The sequence below is a fragment of the Microtus pennsylvanicus genome, chromosome 8 (genome assembly GCF_037038515.1).
Source record: "Microtus pennsylvanicus isolate mMicPen1 chromosome 8, mMicPen1.hap1, whole genome shotgun sequence".
Lineage (NCBI taxonomy): Eukaryota > Metazoa > Chordata > Mammalia > Rodentia > Cricetidae > Microtus > Microtus pennsylvanicus.
In genome coordinates, this window is record NC_134586.1 from 21,667,297 (window position 1) to 21,684,167 (window position 16,871).

At 41.6% G+C, this 16,871-nt stretch overlaps 1 protein-coding gene across 4 annotated transcripts in view; it reads right to left on the bottom strand.

The window, feature by feature from the left end:
• Ferry3 (FERRY endosomal RAB5 effector complex subunit 3) overlaps nucleotides 1-16,871 on the bottom strand; it is a 38,137-nt gene that overhangs the window by 19,466 nt on the left and 1,800 nt on the right. For all 4 annotated transcript variants that reach the window (XM_075982696.1, XM_075982697.1, XM_075982698.1 and 1 more), the window contains exons 2-9: nucleotides 16,261-16,455; nucleotides 11,995-12,140; nucleotides 10,279-10,460; nucleotides 6,218-6,317; nucleotides 6,004-6,125; nucleotides 2,232-2,338; nucleotides 1,709-1,906; nucleotides 491-619 (exon numbers count right to left, since the gene is read on the bottom strand). In XM_075982696.1, the coding sequence (XP_075838811.1) occupies nucleotides 491-619; nucleotides 1,709-1,906; nucleotides 2,232-2,338; nucleotides 6,004-6,125; nucleotides 6,218-6,317; nucleotides 10,279-10,460; nucleotides 11,995-12,140; nucleotides 16,261-16,438 (1,162 nt within the window). In that variant the 5' untranslated portion in view covers nucleotides 16,439-16,455. The remainder of the gene's footprint in view (nucleotides 1-490; nucleotides 620-1,708; nucleotides 1,907-2,231; nucleotides 2,339-6,003; nucleotides 6,126-6,217; nucleotides 6,318-10,278; nucleotides 10,461-11,994; nucleotides 12,141-16,260; nucleotides 16,456-16,871) is intronic.

A 16,871-nucleotide genomic window follows, 5' to 3' on the forward strand; every position in this document is an offset into this window, starting at 1 on the left:
TTTCTAAGTAATTTGAAAAAATACTGTATTGTGCATAAATGTAGCGGAGAAACTCATTCAAAGACACCAGTTTTCTTCTTTTTCTTTTAGAACCAAAATGACTCTGAAGTCAAAAATTCAAAGGGGGACCAGGGTTGGGGAATACCCAGCAGAACGGCATATGTGCAGCAATCCCTAGCATGGCAGGAAAATAAGAACAAAGAAGTTTGTTTTGTTCTACTTAAACTTTGATTCAGTGCCCTTTGTAGTAATGATTCTGTACATTTGAGAATGCTTGGCTCAGAAGAACAACTTTTTGAAAGATCTTATTTTAACTCTGGCAATGAAATTTTAAAATGGTTTTCACTAAGGACCCTGAAAGAAAATCAACCAAAAAAAAAATGTTAAGTTTTGTTGTTAGATTTTCTCTCCCAAGTCCCACCACTACGAACTTCTGTGGTCATCTCTGGGCCAGCAGTGTGGCCCTGGTACTAGAGCAAGCCTTACTGACCCCGGGCCTCTTTGCACTTGCTCCTGCGCTGGGTTCTCGCGTACAGCGCCACCTGCTGGACAACCTCCAGTTGCTCTTCAATCCGTGGGAAGTGGAAGTCTGTGCATTCTTGGCAAACTGTGGCAAAATCTAAGGGATTCATCAAATATTTATCAATTATGTATAGAAAAACAGATCTGAGAGAGTGAAGGTTGTAAATATGAGTTGTTTTGTAATAATCGCACATTCAGCTAGAGTATAAAGACTTTCATCAACACTTTACTCATAGGAATAAATAATCAGTAAAGAACAGACACTTTGATTAAAATCTATCCCTAACCTCTGTAAATGATAACAAGTGTGGTTCCGTTTAAGTTGGAAGGATCAGGAGACACTGGGTAAACTAAGATTGCTCAGCAGGACTTGCTTCTAAAATGAAAAGTGCATTTATAGCTGGATTATTATTTTTACTTCAGGCTGAAATAGGAATCTTCTATAGGCATCCATACACGATATTTTAGAAAGACTAACTATCCCTGAACTGTTTATGAATGTCGAAGTAGTAATGCTGTGGGGTAATGCTTTTGTACCCTCTAAAGATTTGTTACTTGTATTGGTTTAGTAAAATGCTGACTGGCCAGTAGCCAGTGAGGAAGCATAGGTAGAGTGACCAAAACAGGAGAATGCTGGGAAGAAGAAAGGCAGACATGCAGTCACCAGCCAGATGCAGAGGAAGCAAAATGAGTATGATTACTGGAAAAGGTATCAAGCCACGTGGCTAAACATAGATAAGAATTATGGGTTAATTTAAGTTGTAAGAGTTAGTTAATAATAAGCCTGAGTAATAGACCAAACCGTTTATAGTTAACATAAGCTTTTGTATGTTTATTTGGGACAGATGGCTGTGGGAACAGGTAGGACAGAAACTCCTGTCTACGTCAGGGCTGCATATTTTGTTTGCTGTTCACTTTATCTGAAATGGACAGGATGGGGTATGTGTGAGACTCAATGGATTTAAACACTGCAGCCATTTAAAACTGCCAAAAATTCCTTCATAAAGATTATTGTATTTGAAAACTGGGTACAGTGGATCATATCTGTTATCCCAGCACTTAGAAAGCAGAGGCAGGAAGACTTCTTTGAGCTCAATATCAGCATGGGCTACAGTGTGAGAGTCCTCTACAAAAATGTCATTACAAAGAGAAACCCAATGGGATAAGTATTTCAACATCCACTTACCTCTTTTGATGCCACTATATGAATTAATTCGATTATCTACTAGTAAAACTAGGCCACAGAGAGATGTGGAATAAAGAGACAGGGCTGTCTGGAGCCGATGGAGTTTCACACCACTTCCATGAGTTCTTTTATGCTTGCAGAAGTCAAGCATATCTGCTCTCAGCAATCGCAGATTGTGCATGGTCTTCAGTTGGGCTCCTAGAGATGAACAACAGTCACAGGGAGATCCTGAAACGCTACAAAAATCCTGTAACAGATGCAAACTTCTGTGGCAGGACTCTAGATAAATCCATGTTCCAAATAATAACTAAAAATGGGCCCTTTAACTTCCCATCTTAATAGCTGTCATAATTTATCTGCAAATATAGAAGCTAAAACACATAGCACACAAACGCTAGGCTTTCGTGGAGAGGGACATAACTTGAGATTAGAAATAATGGGTATATTTTGCACACATGCAGGAATTTGTACTCCTGAGGAAAAGTTCAGAAGTTCCTTATAGCTATTAAAAGAGCTTCCATACCCAAGTGAATGGTGAAGCTTTCTTCCAGCTTCCTCTGCTCCTCGTAAATCCTTCCAATGGCATCTGTAGATTCTCTGAACTGGCTTGGCTGAACTTTAATTTCTTCACTGAAATTAATACAATTATTGTGATTGTATCATTGCATATTCATAAGAATGTTTTTCTTAGAGGAAAATAAGTTCACCATGAAACGGGAGAGAACTGAACAGCTGGCAGCAGAGCTTAATTTATTCCTAAACTCATCCTTAATCCATGGTGACAAGTAAGACCATAAGCAGCAACAGGTTTTAAAAGCCCCACTTGTCCTTGCATTTCCTCACAGTAAGCAATGCAGATTACTCTCTTCAGTCATTACAATATCAGCTAACACATCACCACTTAATATTTCCTAGCAGCTTAAAAATGGCTCAGGGATCAACTGATGAACTAATATTAATACCTTTAAAAGTCATATTGAACATATTTAAAAATACATACTAGTTCTCATGCCAAGGCTGATTCTAAAAAAATAATAAAATAGATGAGGTGGCAGCAATGAAGATTAAAAATTAAAAACTGGGCTTTAGAGATGGCTCAGCAGGTAAGAGGCCTTGCTTCACAAGTCTGATGACATTAAGTTCTATATCCACACTCATTATGGGAGGAGAAAACCAGCTTCTGAAAGTTGTCCTTTAGTTTCCAGATGCTTGCTCACTTACACCTTATACACACACAGTGATGATGATTGTAAGGGTACAGCAATCATAAATCATGTTTTAGTTTTTAAAATTAAAAGGACATATAAGTAATAGAAACTGTGAGGTTCATGTTGATGTGTCCTGTGGCTGCATTTCCGCCAGCCCTCTCCTCTCACTAGACAAGCGCCCTCTTTGCTCTGCTCACTACTGGAAAAGTTTCCCAAGAGGAGCTATGAGCACATAATAACTACTCAGGTCAAGTCCATGGCACAAGGCAATGAAGGAAACTGAACGGCAAAGTATGGCATGGTCCTCCGAGGATAAGGACAGCCTGTTTGCATCAATGAGTGCTTGACAAAGGGTGCTGTCATATAAGAAAATCAACAGAAATCAATCTGAAAATGACATCAGAGTTCTGAAAGGTCACGTGCAGGGTCACTTTTAGAACAGTTAGGAGCCACAAACTCGTACACCTGAGCTCCTTCCATTAGTCTTCACTAAATGTGTCCAAGGAAACACGGGAACTGGCAAAAAGAGAAGCCTCTCTGAACGACTGACATCTGAGAGCTGGGCACAAGGCTGGTGTTGGACAGACAACAGAGAGACAAGGGTGGGGATGTAGGTCCATGATAGATGACTTGACCCACAGTAAGCCTAGTACCAGATGACAAGAAACAAGATTCCATTGCTGAGAGAAGAGCAATAGCATGGAAGGACCTGCTCCACGGCACAGGTGTGCAAAGACTGCTGGGTGCTGATGGCGCAGCAGTGAGCAGAGGAAGACACCCTCCAAGACTTGAGTTACAGCCCGAGCTACCACAAACAGCATCCAATTCTACACAGAAAATGAAGCCAGCTGGGCACTGAGTCTAGATGACAAAATTCAAAGGTCTGCTGCCCTGCTGACAAGATATGAACAGCCTCGGTCGTGACTGCCTGTTAACTCCTGCACACAATTACTACTTAGCTAAATATCCTCCGTTCAAGACAGGGTCTTTATTGGGTAGCAATGATGGGGAAGCTCTGTTAACCAATCACACCTAGTTAAGGCGTGGCTACCTGGAGCCCAGGAAGAAAAACTGGGAGGGACCAGGTGTGCACGCTCTCTCTCTCTCTGGGTGATTCCAGCCAGACACAGAGGAAGTCGGACTTCCCATTCTTGTGGCGTGAGTTTCCCCTTATAACCATTAAAAATATAATCGTTATCTTTAAGCTGGCCTGGTTATTTCCTGTATTGAGCTAATTCTTGACATAGCAATTTACTGTGTAGACCAGGCCTCAAAACTCAGAGACCCATCTGTCTCTGCTTTGAGTGCTGGGATTAAAGGCATGCACAGCCAGTCTACAATATGAAGCAGGAGGAAGAAGAACTGGCTATGGCAGTACATACCTATAACTGAAGCACAGAGAAGGCACAAGACGGAAGGTCAAGCTAGCTCAAGCCAGGCTGGTCTACCTGAATGACAAAGTCTGCTTTTAAAGACAAGAGTACTAAAATGAAAAGATAAGCCACAGAACAGCAGCTCCGTATCCACAAAACAAACATCTGATGCTAAACATGCATCCAGAGTACAAACATAGTTTTCACAGCTCGACAGTAAGAAAACATAAAGGAGAGTCATGAATACAAAGCTGTCACAAGAACACTGTTCATCATATTAGCCATCGGGGAACATGAACTTGGAATGAGAGCTCACGGCAATGCCCACCGGAAGAGCTGGTGAGCTGCAGCACAGACTCAGAACCGTTGACAGGGGATGGCAAGAGGGGATAGTGCTGAGTATGAAGGCAAAGCGGAAGATGTCATAGCTTGACTGCAGTGACAGTTATATGACAGTCTCAATTCCTTAATCTGTGCACCATTAAAATAGGCAGACTTTACTTCATGTCATCTATCCCTCAACAAACCTAGTTTTCCATGAGTTGAAAACAGAATTTCTGTTGCTTGAGGAAACACCTACCAAAGATAGTAATAGTAAAAGTATTTTGCCCATGGTATAATGACTTAAAGAGCAACTAAAGGCCAGGATTTAGAGTGACTTGACCTATACGTGGAGCCAGAAAGCACAGCAGCAAAGGCATAGGTGGCTTTTGTAGCAAGGAACTTTTCAGTTCCCTTAAACCCACTGCCTGCAACACGCTCTACATTTGGATCAGTGCATACATTCATACACGGAAAGCCCAGGGCATGGCATGCTCTGACCCCTGAACCCCACCGCTCTCAAAATGTTGGCCAGGAAGTAATGTAGCTAGGCTGTCTCTAGAAGACAGGAGCAGTTTGGAAACACAGCAAAGCAAATGAATATGCAGGAAAGAGGTAATGAAACTGCCATGGGAAGATGGTACCAACTATTCTTGTGTGTGTGTGGTGTGCATGCAGACAAAGCTGTGCATAGGTATGGAGCTCGGGGGACAAACTCAGATCTTCACTTTACCAACTGTGCTACTTCCCAGCCTGCCTTTCTGCATCCATTCATCCCAATACTTACTGAACACTTCACGTGTGCCAGAGTCAAGAGCACTTGGCAAGGAGCTGTGTGGGTATACAAGACAAACAAATAGGAACAAAAGGAAGGGAGGGAGGAAGGGAGGGAGGAAAGGAGGAAGGGAGGGAAAAAGGAACAGACTTATTTCTTACCCTTGAGGCAAGACTACTGGGAGACTGACATTACATAAAGACAGCCCTTAGCCCGTATCCAAAGCCAGCCCAGGGCTGTACACCAGTGCTTACAGCATGTGTGAGCATGTTCTGGAAATAGGTCTACTGTACTTGATTTTTTTTCTCTTCCTACTTAGTGAGTGTCTGGCATTCATCCAGTCATAGCAAGTGAAATACCATTTAATGAAATGAAAGAAATTGCCTGTAAGTCTACCACTTGGGATGCCGAGGCTGAATTTCTCCGAATTCAAGGCCAAGCTAGGCTAAATGCCAAGTTTGAGGTTAGCAAAACTATATGAGATTCTGTCTCAAAAAAATAAAAAGTATAAAATCTTGAATTTTCATGCCAACATACAGAAACAACTGCGTGCAATTTTAGAATAAATATGGATAGTGATGATCATATACATGAGTAAGAACAACTGAGGGTCAATACCTGAGGGAGCTGTTGTTGGGGTTCTTCAAGTCCTGATGAAGTTTTATCACCCATTCCTGATACTCTTGCTTCTGGATAGCTGTTGATTGTTTCAGTTCATTTGACCATTTATTCTCTAAGTCCTAAATAGAGAGCATGCCAACTGGTCAATTTTTTTCACTAGGGAAAGAAGACGTAATTACGTATCTAAAGCCATTATACTTTATTTACTTACTTGCTGGGATTCAAAATGCTGGGCAGCCAGCGAATTAACATCTTGATCTGTGAGTGATTTCCCCAATTCCTGCATCACCTTTTCCATTTCAATACCTTGTCTAAAAATTAACCAATTAGACACAGTCATCAGCTTTTAGGGTATACAGCCCTTTAGTTCACTGAATAAAATGAAAATATAATTTTTATTTTATAATAGATACTATATCCAGGAATTAAAACTGCATACCTTGAAAATTCCGAGTCGTTGAAAATGAATATGTAAATACTGGTGTCAACTGCACCACATATGCAGCCAGATCATGGTCTGAGTTCAGGCATACATGGAAGCACTCTCAGTGACTGTTTAATACTCCCAACCCTTTCTCATTTGCAGATATCCTCAAAGGAAACACTTGTCTAATCCCAGCCTAAGCAGATTTCCCATGTAAGTGTATGATAACTGACTTGAACTTGATGCTGAAAGTCAGTCTACCCTGAAACTGTCATTTAAGTTTGAAAAGACAAACTGTTAAATCACACAATTACTTTTAAAGAGCAATGTACAATACAACTTGCTTTTTTTTTTTAGCCTACTGCTGATGTAGGAGGTTCATCTGTCTATGTGTTACTTTCATTGGTTAATAAAGAAACTGTCTTGGCCTTTTGATAGGCCAGCCCTGAAGTGGGTGGAGTAGACAGAACAAATTCTGGAAGGAAGAAAGCAGAGTCAGGCAGAAGCCATGAATCTCTGGCCCCAGACGGACGTAGGTTAGGACCTTTCCCGGTAGGCCACAGCCTTGTGCTGTTACACAGATTTAATGGAAATGGGTTAATCAAGATGTGAGAGTTAGCTAATAAGAGGCTAGAAATAATGGGCCAGGCAGTGTTTAAATAAATACAGTTTCCGTGTTATTATTTCCGGGGCTAAGCTAGCCGTGCGGTAGCCATGGGGAACAAAAAGCAGGCCTGCTTGCCTCATTACAACATACTGCTACTATCTTCATTTCCCCAAAGAAACAATGTACAGAATGGCCTCCCTACGGAAGAAGTGAATCAGTGGTGTTGGAAGGACAGACAGCAGTTGTTTACAGGGGAAAGTAAACGTGACCAGGAAGGCGGGAGGGAGGCTTCTTTACTGCCGGAAACATCCTATTTCTTGGTTGGGTGGTGGTTATAGGGTCAGCTGTACTGTACTGAGCTGTACTTTCACAGTTTATCATCTGTTCTTACTATATAATATCTCAAACTAAAACTTATCTTCTAACACAAACACATGCAAAGTTTGCTCTAAGAGATATTTTGAGGGGTTGGGAGACAGCTCAGCTGGACGCCCGGTATTCACAGAAAAGCTAGGGATGGTGGTGCGCATATACAGCCCTAGTGCTGGGGAGGTAGACAGTCAGACCCCTGCAGTCTGGCCAAATAGATAAGCTTCAGGTTTGGTGAGACCCTGTCTCAAAAAGTGTGGAGAACAAAGACAGAGGAAGACACTCAATAGTGACCAATAGTGACCTCTGGCCTTTACAGATAGCACACACACACATGCATTGCACCTACCTACACACATGAACACATCCATATGAACATGTACATACCCACACACATACATACACAGTTAATACAGAAAATTTAAACATATAATAGAGTAGAACACAAACTAAGTTTTACTGTCATTCTAGTTAAGTAAATTGTTCTTAAAATTGAGTTTATCATTAGTCATAACATTAAGGAGGACAGATGCATGTAAAAAATGAAACTCATACAATGTATACATATGAATACTTCAACATCTTCTGTATCATTCATTCATTATCGTTCAGCTCCCACTTCACTATACACAATGCAGATGATTTCATAAACTTTTTTGTTTGATTTTTTGAGACAAGGTTTCACTATGCAGTCCTGGTGACCTTGTGCCTCTGCCTCTTGAGAACTGGGATTACAGGTGTGCACCCACACTCCTGGTCTTTAATATTAGAAAGCACAAGGCACCAGGTGAAGATTATGCTTATAAGAGAGTTTTTTAATTTAGAAACAAAAATGTCTACTAAAAACTTAGATACATATTTGCGTTAATATTTTACAAGTGTTCCCTCTAGTGGATAAAAAGTATTATTGCCATTTCTTCTAAAGTTTAAAGAACTATCTAGAATATGGTTTCCCCAAAGCAGCAAATTTCTCATAATAAAAAAAGCAAAGAATTAAACAAAGAAAATTTCATGCACATTTATGTTACCTTGAATGTATCCAAAATGCAAGGAGTTTGTCATATAATTAATGACTTAAGAGACTGCCTAGATTAAGTTGAAAGGAAAGTCTACCTGCTTCAGATAAATGCTAACTATAGACTGTCAGAATACCAGGTATGATAACTCTGGGCACTGGTCCCAGGCAGAGCATGCGCATACAACCTATGTGCACCCTCTGGCACGTGTTCAATCATCTCTAGACCACTTACAACAATAGTACAATGCAAATAGGTGTTATATTGTTTCTTAGGAATAATTACAAGATTTAAAGCCCAAGAATACTCAGAATATGCATGACTCTTTTTTTCTTGCATGTTTTTGATTGACAGTTGGCTGAATCCTTAGACAAACGAGGCTCAAAGCCTGGGTTCATTATTCATCATCATGAAAGAAAAGAAATCCATCTTTAATTATTTTGTATTTCAATTTCTCTTAACTATAATAACCCTTAAAATAAAAAATATTATTCGCGTGGATCTCTAGGAGTTCGAGGCCAACCTGGTCTACAAGAGCTAGTTCCAGAGCAGGCTCCAAAGCTACAGAGAAACCTTATTTCAAAAAACAAAACAAAACAAAGCAAAAAAAATATTGTTTACATACTGTAGTCTTAATGTTTGCTACTGTGAGGCTAATGAGAGACAGGAGCACATAGCATCTCGTTTTAAGTTGACTTCTTTAGTACTAATATTAAACCAGTCACAAAAATCAAGTGTGATTTGGTCTTAAGCTTCCACAACAAGAACCACTGTACACCAGTAATACTAAAATTCATCTTGGTGTCATGTATACCTATAGTCTTAAATAAATGCTCTTAAGGTGCTAAATCAAAATGGACTACGTAGGAGGACATGCTGATTTACACCACAGTCTACAGGACAGGAGGGTGCAGCCTGGAAAGCCACATGTTAACATAAAGATGCTGGCAGCTTTTTACTCACTCTGGAACGTGCATCCCAGAAAGCACGGTTCGTGTGCTGTCTTAGGAAGACTATACAGAAGAATTCAAATCTGATTAAAATCTCCTGGGGCAATGCTATGGCTATTTCTATTTTTTTCCTAAGGTGGGAAGCTTGCAAGATAATTGAAAGACACCACGACCCAGAGAAAGGCAACCAGAGGAGGCTGAGCAGGGACAGAACAGGGGGAGTGGCTAATGGTTGTGAAGTCACATCTAGGATAAACCTGGGTGTTGTATAGGAGCGGCGGGGCTGCATCCCCAGCACCCCGGTCGCCTGGCTAGCTTATGCCCCGAAATAACAACACACAAATTGTATTCATTTAAACACTGCTTGGCCCATTATATCTATCCTCTTCTCGGTTGGCTCTTGCACCTGGACTAGCCCATTTCTAATAATCTGTGTAGCATCAGTCTTACCGGGAAAGATTCTAGCCTACGTCCATCCTGGGTCTGAGCTTCATGCGTCTGCCTCAGAGAGCAGAGCTATCGCCTCTGTCCGGGAGAGGGGAGCATGGCGTCTCTGCTCCAGAGAGCAGAGCTGTCGAGTCTGAGCTCACTTCCTCTTCCTCCCAACATTCTGTTCTGTTTACTCCTCCCACCTATGTTTTAATCTATCAGGGCCAAGCAGTTTCTTTATTGCTTAACCAATGAAATCAACAGATTGATATATGACACTCCCACATCACTTGGGTTTTCTCACCTGCAAAATGGAGATACTAATTGTAGAGCTGTGGTAAAGATCAAAGCAGACAGCTCATTCCACGCACTTTGCTTGGTATTTCAATTTTATGATAGTGCAAGCAGGCTGTGCTACAGGCTATTATATTTCACAATGTAGCATTTAATTATAATAATACTAGAAATGAGCAGTACCTCTCTCGCAATTTTTTCAGCTCCACATCTCTTTCACCAATCAGTTCTGAAATGCTAACAAAGTAATTATGTTCCAGATTCAGGAGCGTTTCCGAGGCTGGGGAATGGATCAGGTCATGGTACACATCTGCAAAGTCTTCATCCCAGTTAGGCTCCTCAGGCCTCGCATGCTCTAAGGTGGTCTGTGAGATAACACACACATTCAGTCACACCAGGGCATCTCTGCTCAACATGCTACTAGAGAAGAATGGATTTTATGACTGGTTTTGCACACCAGACAGGGACACGGAGAGCCACATTTACACACATGTAGATGTTACTGTAGGATTGTCTGAATACAAAAAAAGAATACAGAGAGATGGAATCTAGGGGGATGAATGAGATATTCCTACAGAGCAAGGGACGGAAGTGCCCACAATAGTAAAGAAAGTCAGTATGCCATGACTCCATTTCCACACACAACGCACATGTGTGCCTGCACAAAGGGATGAGCAACAAAACTAATGGTAGCTATGCCAGGACAGAGGAACTTCTCACAACTACTAACTTAAGCTGTATTTGGATGTATTATAAATGTCTTAGGTTTACTAAGGCTGTGATGAAACACCAAGAGCTAAGCAACTTGGGCAGGAAAGGGTTTATTTCACTTACAGTTCCATAAAAACAGTTCATTATCAAAAGAACTGAGGGCAGGAACCTGGAGGCAGGGGCTGATGCTTACTGGAGGAGGGGTGCTGCTTACTGGCTTGCTCCTCATGGCTTGCTTGCTCAGCCTGCTTTCTTATAGACCCCATTACCACAATACCAGGAAAGGCACCACTCACAAGAGGCTGGATTCTCCCATCAAAGAAAATGCCTTGTCTATAGCCAGATCTTATGGAGGCCTTTTCTTAATTGAGGTTCCCTCTTCTCAGATGACTTTAGCTTATAAATCAAGTGGACATAAAACTATCCAGCACAATAAATATAATTTGTGTAAATTAATCTATAATCAGAAGAAAACATACTCTAAAAAGATTCATAGTTAGTAAATAAAATAATAATGTGTATGACATCTTGGACTTCATGAAATAGGCCATATTAGTTGCAACCCTACAGAAAAACAACGACAAAGACAAAGGAGAAAAGAGGAGCACCCAGAGCTGAGAATGACATGAGCTTGGATGGCTCGCTTAGGCTATCAGATGAGATTCAAGGCATCAGCTCAACTGGAACTTCAAAAAGAGTAATGTAAACACGCAAACATTGTAAAGGAATGTAAATATGCTCCAATAAATATGTAGGATAAAGTTGCTTCATGTTTCCAAAGGTATTATTACAAACATATTTTATTAAAAAATTTCATTTCATTAAAAAAAATGGTGTTGGGACCGAGAAATAATTCATCGGGTAAAGGCTCTTGTCATCAAGCATAACCATCTGGGTTCAATCTCTGGGACCTACATGGTGGAAGGAGAGAACCAATTCCCTTAAATTGTTCTCTGACTTCCACAAGTGCTTGATGGCACAAGCAACACACACACACACACACAAATACTCTGCCTCAGGACACATATTGACAACAGCATGTAAGCACAGAAACAAGAACATATGATGTGTATTACTGGTTTACAAAAAAAATGGGTTCTACACTTTGTTTCATATGACTTCAGCAATTAAAACACCCTCCTAAAGTCTGTAATAGTTTTGAAATATATACTGTGACCTCTGTCTTACCTCAGCATAAGCTTTGGCCCATGCACTTGCCAGCTGGTGCAGATCTACTTCACCTGATTTAACAGCATCCAAGGATGCTTCAGCCTCTCTGTCATGGTCTCTGAGGGATTCTTCTTCTACAAATCGGCTCAGAGCTTCTTTTAAGTCTGTTCAAGGGATAACAAATGCCATCTTCAGCAAGATATACACAGTAGGGGACAAACATCCAAATGAATGGAGTTTGGTCCCTGGGCTCATATGATGGATGCAGAGAGCCGACTCTCCTGAAAGCTGTCTTCAGACTGCCACACATGTGCCATGGTATGAGCACACACAAACACAGAGATGCATATAAACAAAGTGAATAAATGTAGACAGAAGTTTCTGTCCCACCCAGTCCCAGTTTATAATTAATATAAACCTCTGTGTGTTTCTTTGGTTCCTGTGGGACCATCTACAAATAAATATGTAATTTTTTTAAAAACTTAAAAAGTCATAATTCACATTTCTTCCAAGCTTACAAGTTCCCAGTGATACCTTTTGTCTAGGATGGGACAACCTTCTGAGAACTACCAATGGGGTAAGTATCTGCCCTTTCTGTGTCCTGGTTGATAGTTTATATGATGACAGTGATAGAATGCACCTAGCTGTTTACCAGTCTAGGTGACCCTGGGACAACGGGGCCTAAAAATGGGGCAGATTAAAGTCTCATGCAATAGTCAACTTATTTAGAGCATCAGACAGTTTATACGCTGAGGATTAAGAAGAGCTGCCTGAGTAAAGTGTACAATCACAAGATGAGCCACACGTAATGAAAACGTGCTTGCTAAAAGATGTATATCATATCAAGAGCTGAAGTAAACTCACTCCTATCTGCCACACCTGGAAGGAGCACAAAACACATTCTAGGAACAGTTCTGTGTTTTGAAGAAACTGGGGTCACACGATTCTTGTTTTCTTGGCGTTTTCTCACAAGGTCTCCGAATTTTCCACACAGCTTCATTTAGGAACTGCATTTTAACAACAATCCAAGCACCCAACGACCCTATTAGAGGACCCAACAGTCCTCTATTTGAAAGTTCCCCAGTTGTGAAAAAGGTCATGACCCTTTCAAAATAACTTCAAACAGATGACTATGTAAGCCAGGCAGACCAAGGTTGTTCAGCAGCAGGTGCCCTTATGTTCCTTAGTGCCTCAAAACCATGAGCAAAGGAAAAGAGAGACTAGTTTAGAACCAAAGCTCCACCATGCAAGCGATGCTGAGACATCTGGCAAACCTCCACAACCAAACTCAAAGGTTAAGCACTGTAGCTAATTTTTATTATGCCAACTAATTCAGATACTAAATTACTTCATAAACAACTACAGTACAAACAAAAGTTCCAAAAGTACTGGCAAACAGTTTTTCTTCTTGAAGCTTAACTTGTATTTTCCGTTGTGTGTTCTACACAGGGCTTCTTAAACTTTTTCACTCCTAATTCACTACTCACCACAGCAAGTTTTATATGAATCACATATTTAGATTCCTGGTTGGATTTGCTAACTTGACATATCAGTCATCCAAGAGAGACCCTCAAATGAGAAAATGTCTCCATAAGATTGGATGTAGATAGGCCTGTGAAGCATTTTCGTGATTAATGACCGATGTGCGAGGGCCTAGCCCACTATGCACAGTATGACCCCTGGGCTGGTGGTCCTGGGTACTGTAAGAAAGCAGGCTGTGCAAGCCATGGAGAACAAGCCAGCAAGCAGTGTTCCTCCATGACCTCAGCTTTACTTACTCACTCCAGGCTCTTGCCTTGAATTCCTGCCCTGACTTCCCTGATGATGGACGACGGCTACTGTAGCCTTTTGGTCATGATCTTTACCACAGCAGTATAGACCTAACTAAGACAATAGGTATACAAATCAAACACTTACTGTTTAAAACCATAAAGAAATTTGTTACCGTGGTGTATATAATCCACTTTTCATTGCAGATTAAAGGCTGAGGAAATGGCTCAGTGAATGAAGTGCTTGCCATCTAAGTATGATTTCAATCTCAAGGGCCTATGGAAAATGTTGGGCACAGCAGTGTGAGCCTATAATTCCTGTGCTGGGGAGGAGAGGCTGGAGGGCTGATCCCTAGGGCTCACTAACCAGCAAATCTTACTGAATTGGTGAGTCCTAGGCCAGTGGAAGACCCTTCATCAAAAAAAAAAAAATGAAAAGGTGGACAACAATAGAGGAAGACCTGACACAACTGTCCACCTCAACATACACATACACACACACCTCACACACATACAGCCACACATACACACATACAGCCACACATACACACACACCTCACACACATACACACACACATACATACACACCTCACACACATACACACACACCTCACACACATACACACACACCTCACACACATACACACACACACCTCACACACATACCCACACACATACAGCCACACATACACACACACACCTCACACACATACACACACACCTCACACACACACACATACACACACACACCTCACACACATACACCTCACACACACACACACATACCCACACACCTCACACACATACAGCCACACATATTCCCACATCCACCTACACACCTATACCCCACACCCAATCCCCCCATATACATTCACACACCCATATCCTACACCCAATAACTCCCCACATCCCCCAGACATACACACTCCCCCCCACACACACCCCACTTACACACTCCCCCCCACACCCCACTTACACACTCCCACACACATACACCCCCCCACTTACACACTCCCACACACATACACCCCCCCACTTACACACTCCCACACACATACACCCCCCCACTTACACACTCCCCCCCACACCCACTTACACACTCCCCCCCACACCCCCCACTTACACACTCCCCCCCACACCCCCCACTTACACACTCCCACACACACACACACCCCCACTTACACACTCCCACACACATACACCCCCCCACTTACACACTCCCATACACATACACCCCCCCACTTACACACTCCCCCCCACACACACCCCACTTACACACTCCCACACACATACACCCTCCCATTTACACACTCCCACACACATACACCCCCCACTTACACACTCCCACACATACACACACCCCACACACATACACACACCCCACACACATACACACGAAGACTAAAACAAAGGTGTGTACTAATGAAATGGATGGGCTTGTTCATTTTTACACAAACAATTAAATCTTGGCTGAAGAGTTAAACTACAGGATTTAGAGTATCCTTAATATTTTTTATCTTAATTTTAGACTTGTCAATAACAAGAAGGCTGTTTTTCATGAGCATGTAGTATAAAATGGCAAACACATGTTTAAGGGCATTTCAGAAACTGCAATTCTGTCTCAATTTCATATCAAAATTTATTAAACAAATTTTTATAAAACTAAAGTCAGCAACTAAAGCATCAATTTTGAAAATTAAATATTCAGGAGCCAAAGAAATGTCTCAGCAGGTAAAGAAGCTTTAGATCCCAGAACCCACACGATGGAACAAAAGAACCAACTCTGCAAACGGTCTATCTTCACAGGCTTTGGGGCACACATTGCTCTGCATCCACAATAAATAATAAGCAAATGTAATACAAATTGTTTCAAAACTCAAAAATTCTAGCTAGGCAATGGTAGTGCAAGCGTTTAATCCCAGCACTCTGGAGGCAGATGGATCTCTTTCAGTTCGAGGCCAGCCTGGTCTACAAAGCGAGTTCTGGGACAGCCAGGACTGTTACAGAGAAACCCTGTCTCAAAAAACCAAAACCAAATCAAAACAAAACAAAAATCCCTCAAAGATTCCAGCACAATACAATCTAAAGACATAATAATTTAAAGCTTCGGTGTTAGGAATGAAGAGAGGAAAATCCTAAACTCTAAGCTTTCCACAATTAAACCATTATTTATATAAGAACAGAAAACTGTACATACTGCAAACATACTGCAGTTCCTCACAGCAGTCTCAGCTCGGAGCCAGGATGCAGTGGGCAGCAGTCACCGGAGAAGCAGACCACGGTGGCATCAGCAGTACAGTGTGCATGCTGTATGCACCATGAGTCCACTATACATCTGAGTTTGAATGGACTTTCAGTCCCTTGTGTTTGAGAGCCTCCCCCTGTTGCCTTATCTTTCAGGATCCTAACATTCAGTTGTGCAATCCCACAGGTCCCATCCCAAGTTCAAGAACCTGTGATCTATCAAGAAACTTCCAAGGGCAGCGACTAAGGAGAACAGAAGACCAGGCCTCACCGTTCTCTATGAAGCAGGGCAGATTGTGCAGCAACATCAGACGTCCGTGCAAATGGCTGACATTCTCGTCCACGGGAAACCTGAGGGGTACTCTCAGTTCGAAGCACTCATTTCCCACCTTGAATTTGTACACGAATTCCCTTTCCTTGTTGTAGAATCTTTCTCGGTTTGTCTTCATATTCTTCAGCGGGATTTCTATAGAATGAACAAAAAAAGCCATGAGCCAACGTCCCCAGGAAACACGTTTCACTGTTGCTGCCACACTACTGTAAGACACAGCCCAGCAGCACGCAGACACCGTGCCCATGCGATTAGGAACTATTCCAATTTCTACGTAACTTCCATTTCATTTTAGACACGCTCTCACTGTGCAGCCCAGGATAGCTTAGGACTCACTATGTAGCCCAGGCTAACTTCAAACACTTAATCTTCCTGCCTCAGCAGCCCCTAACCCCCAAGTGCTGAGATTATAGGAGAGCACCACCACAAGCAGACTATTCTAGTTATTCTTGTTATTTCTGCACACTGATTCTTCATGACAAAAATAAAATGCTTCTTCTTCCTCTTTTAAAATGAAAAGTTATTTTAAAGTTATTTTCAGGGCACCAATA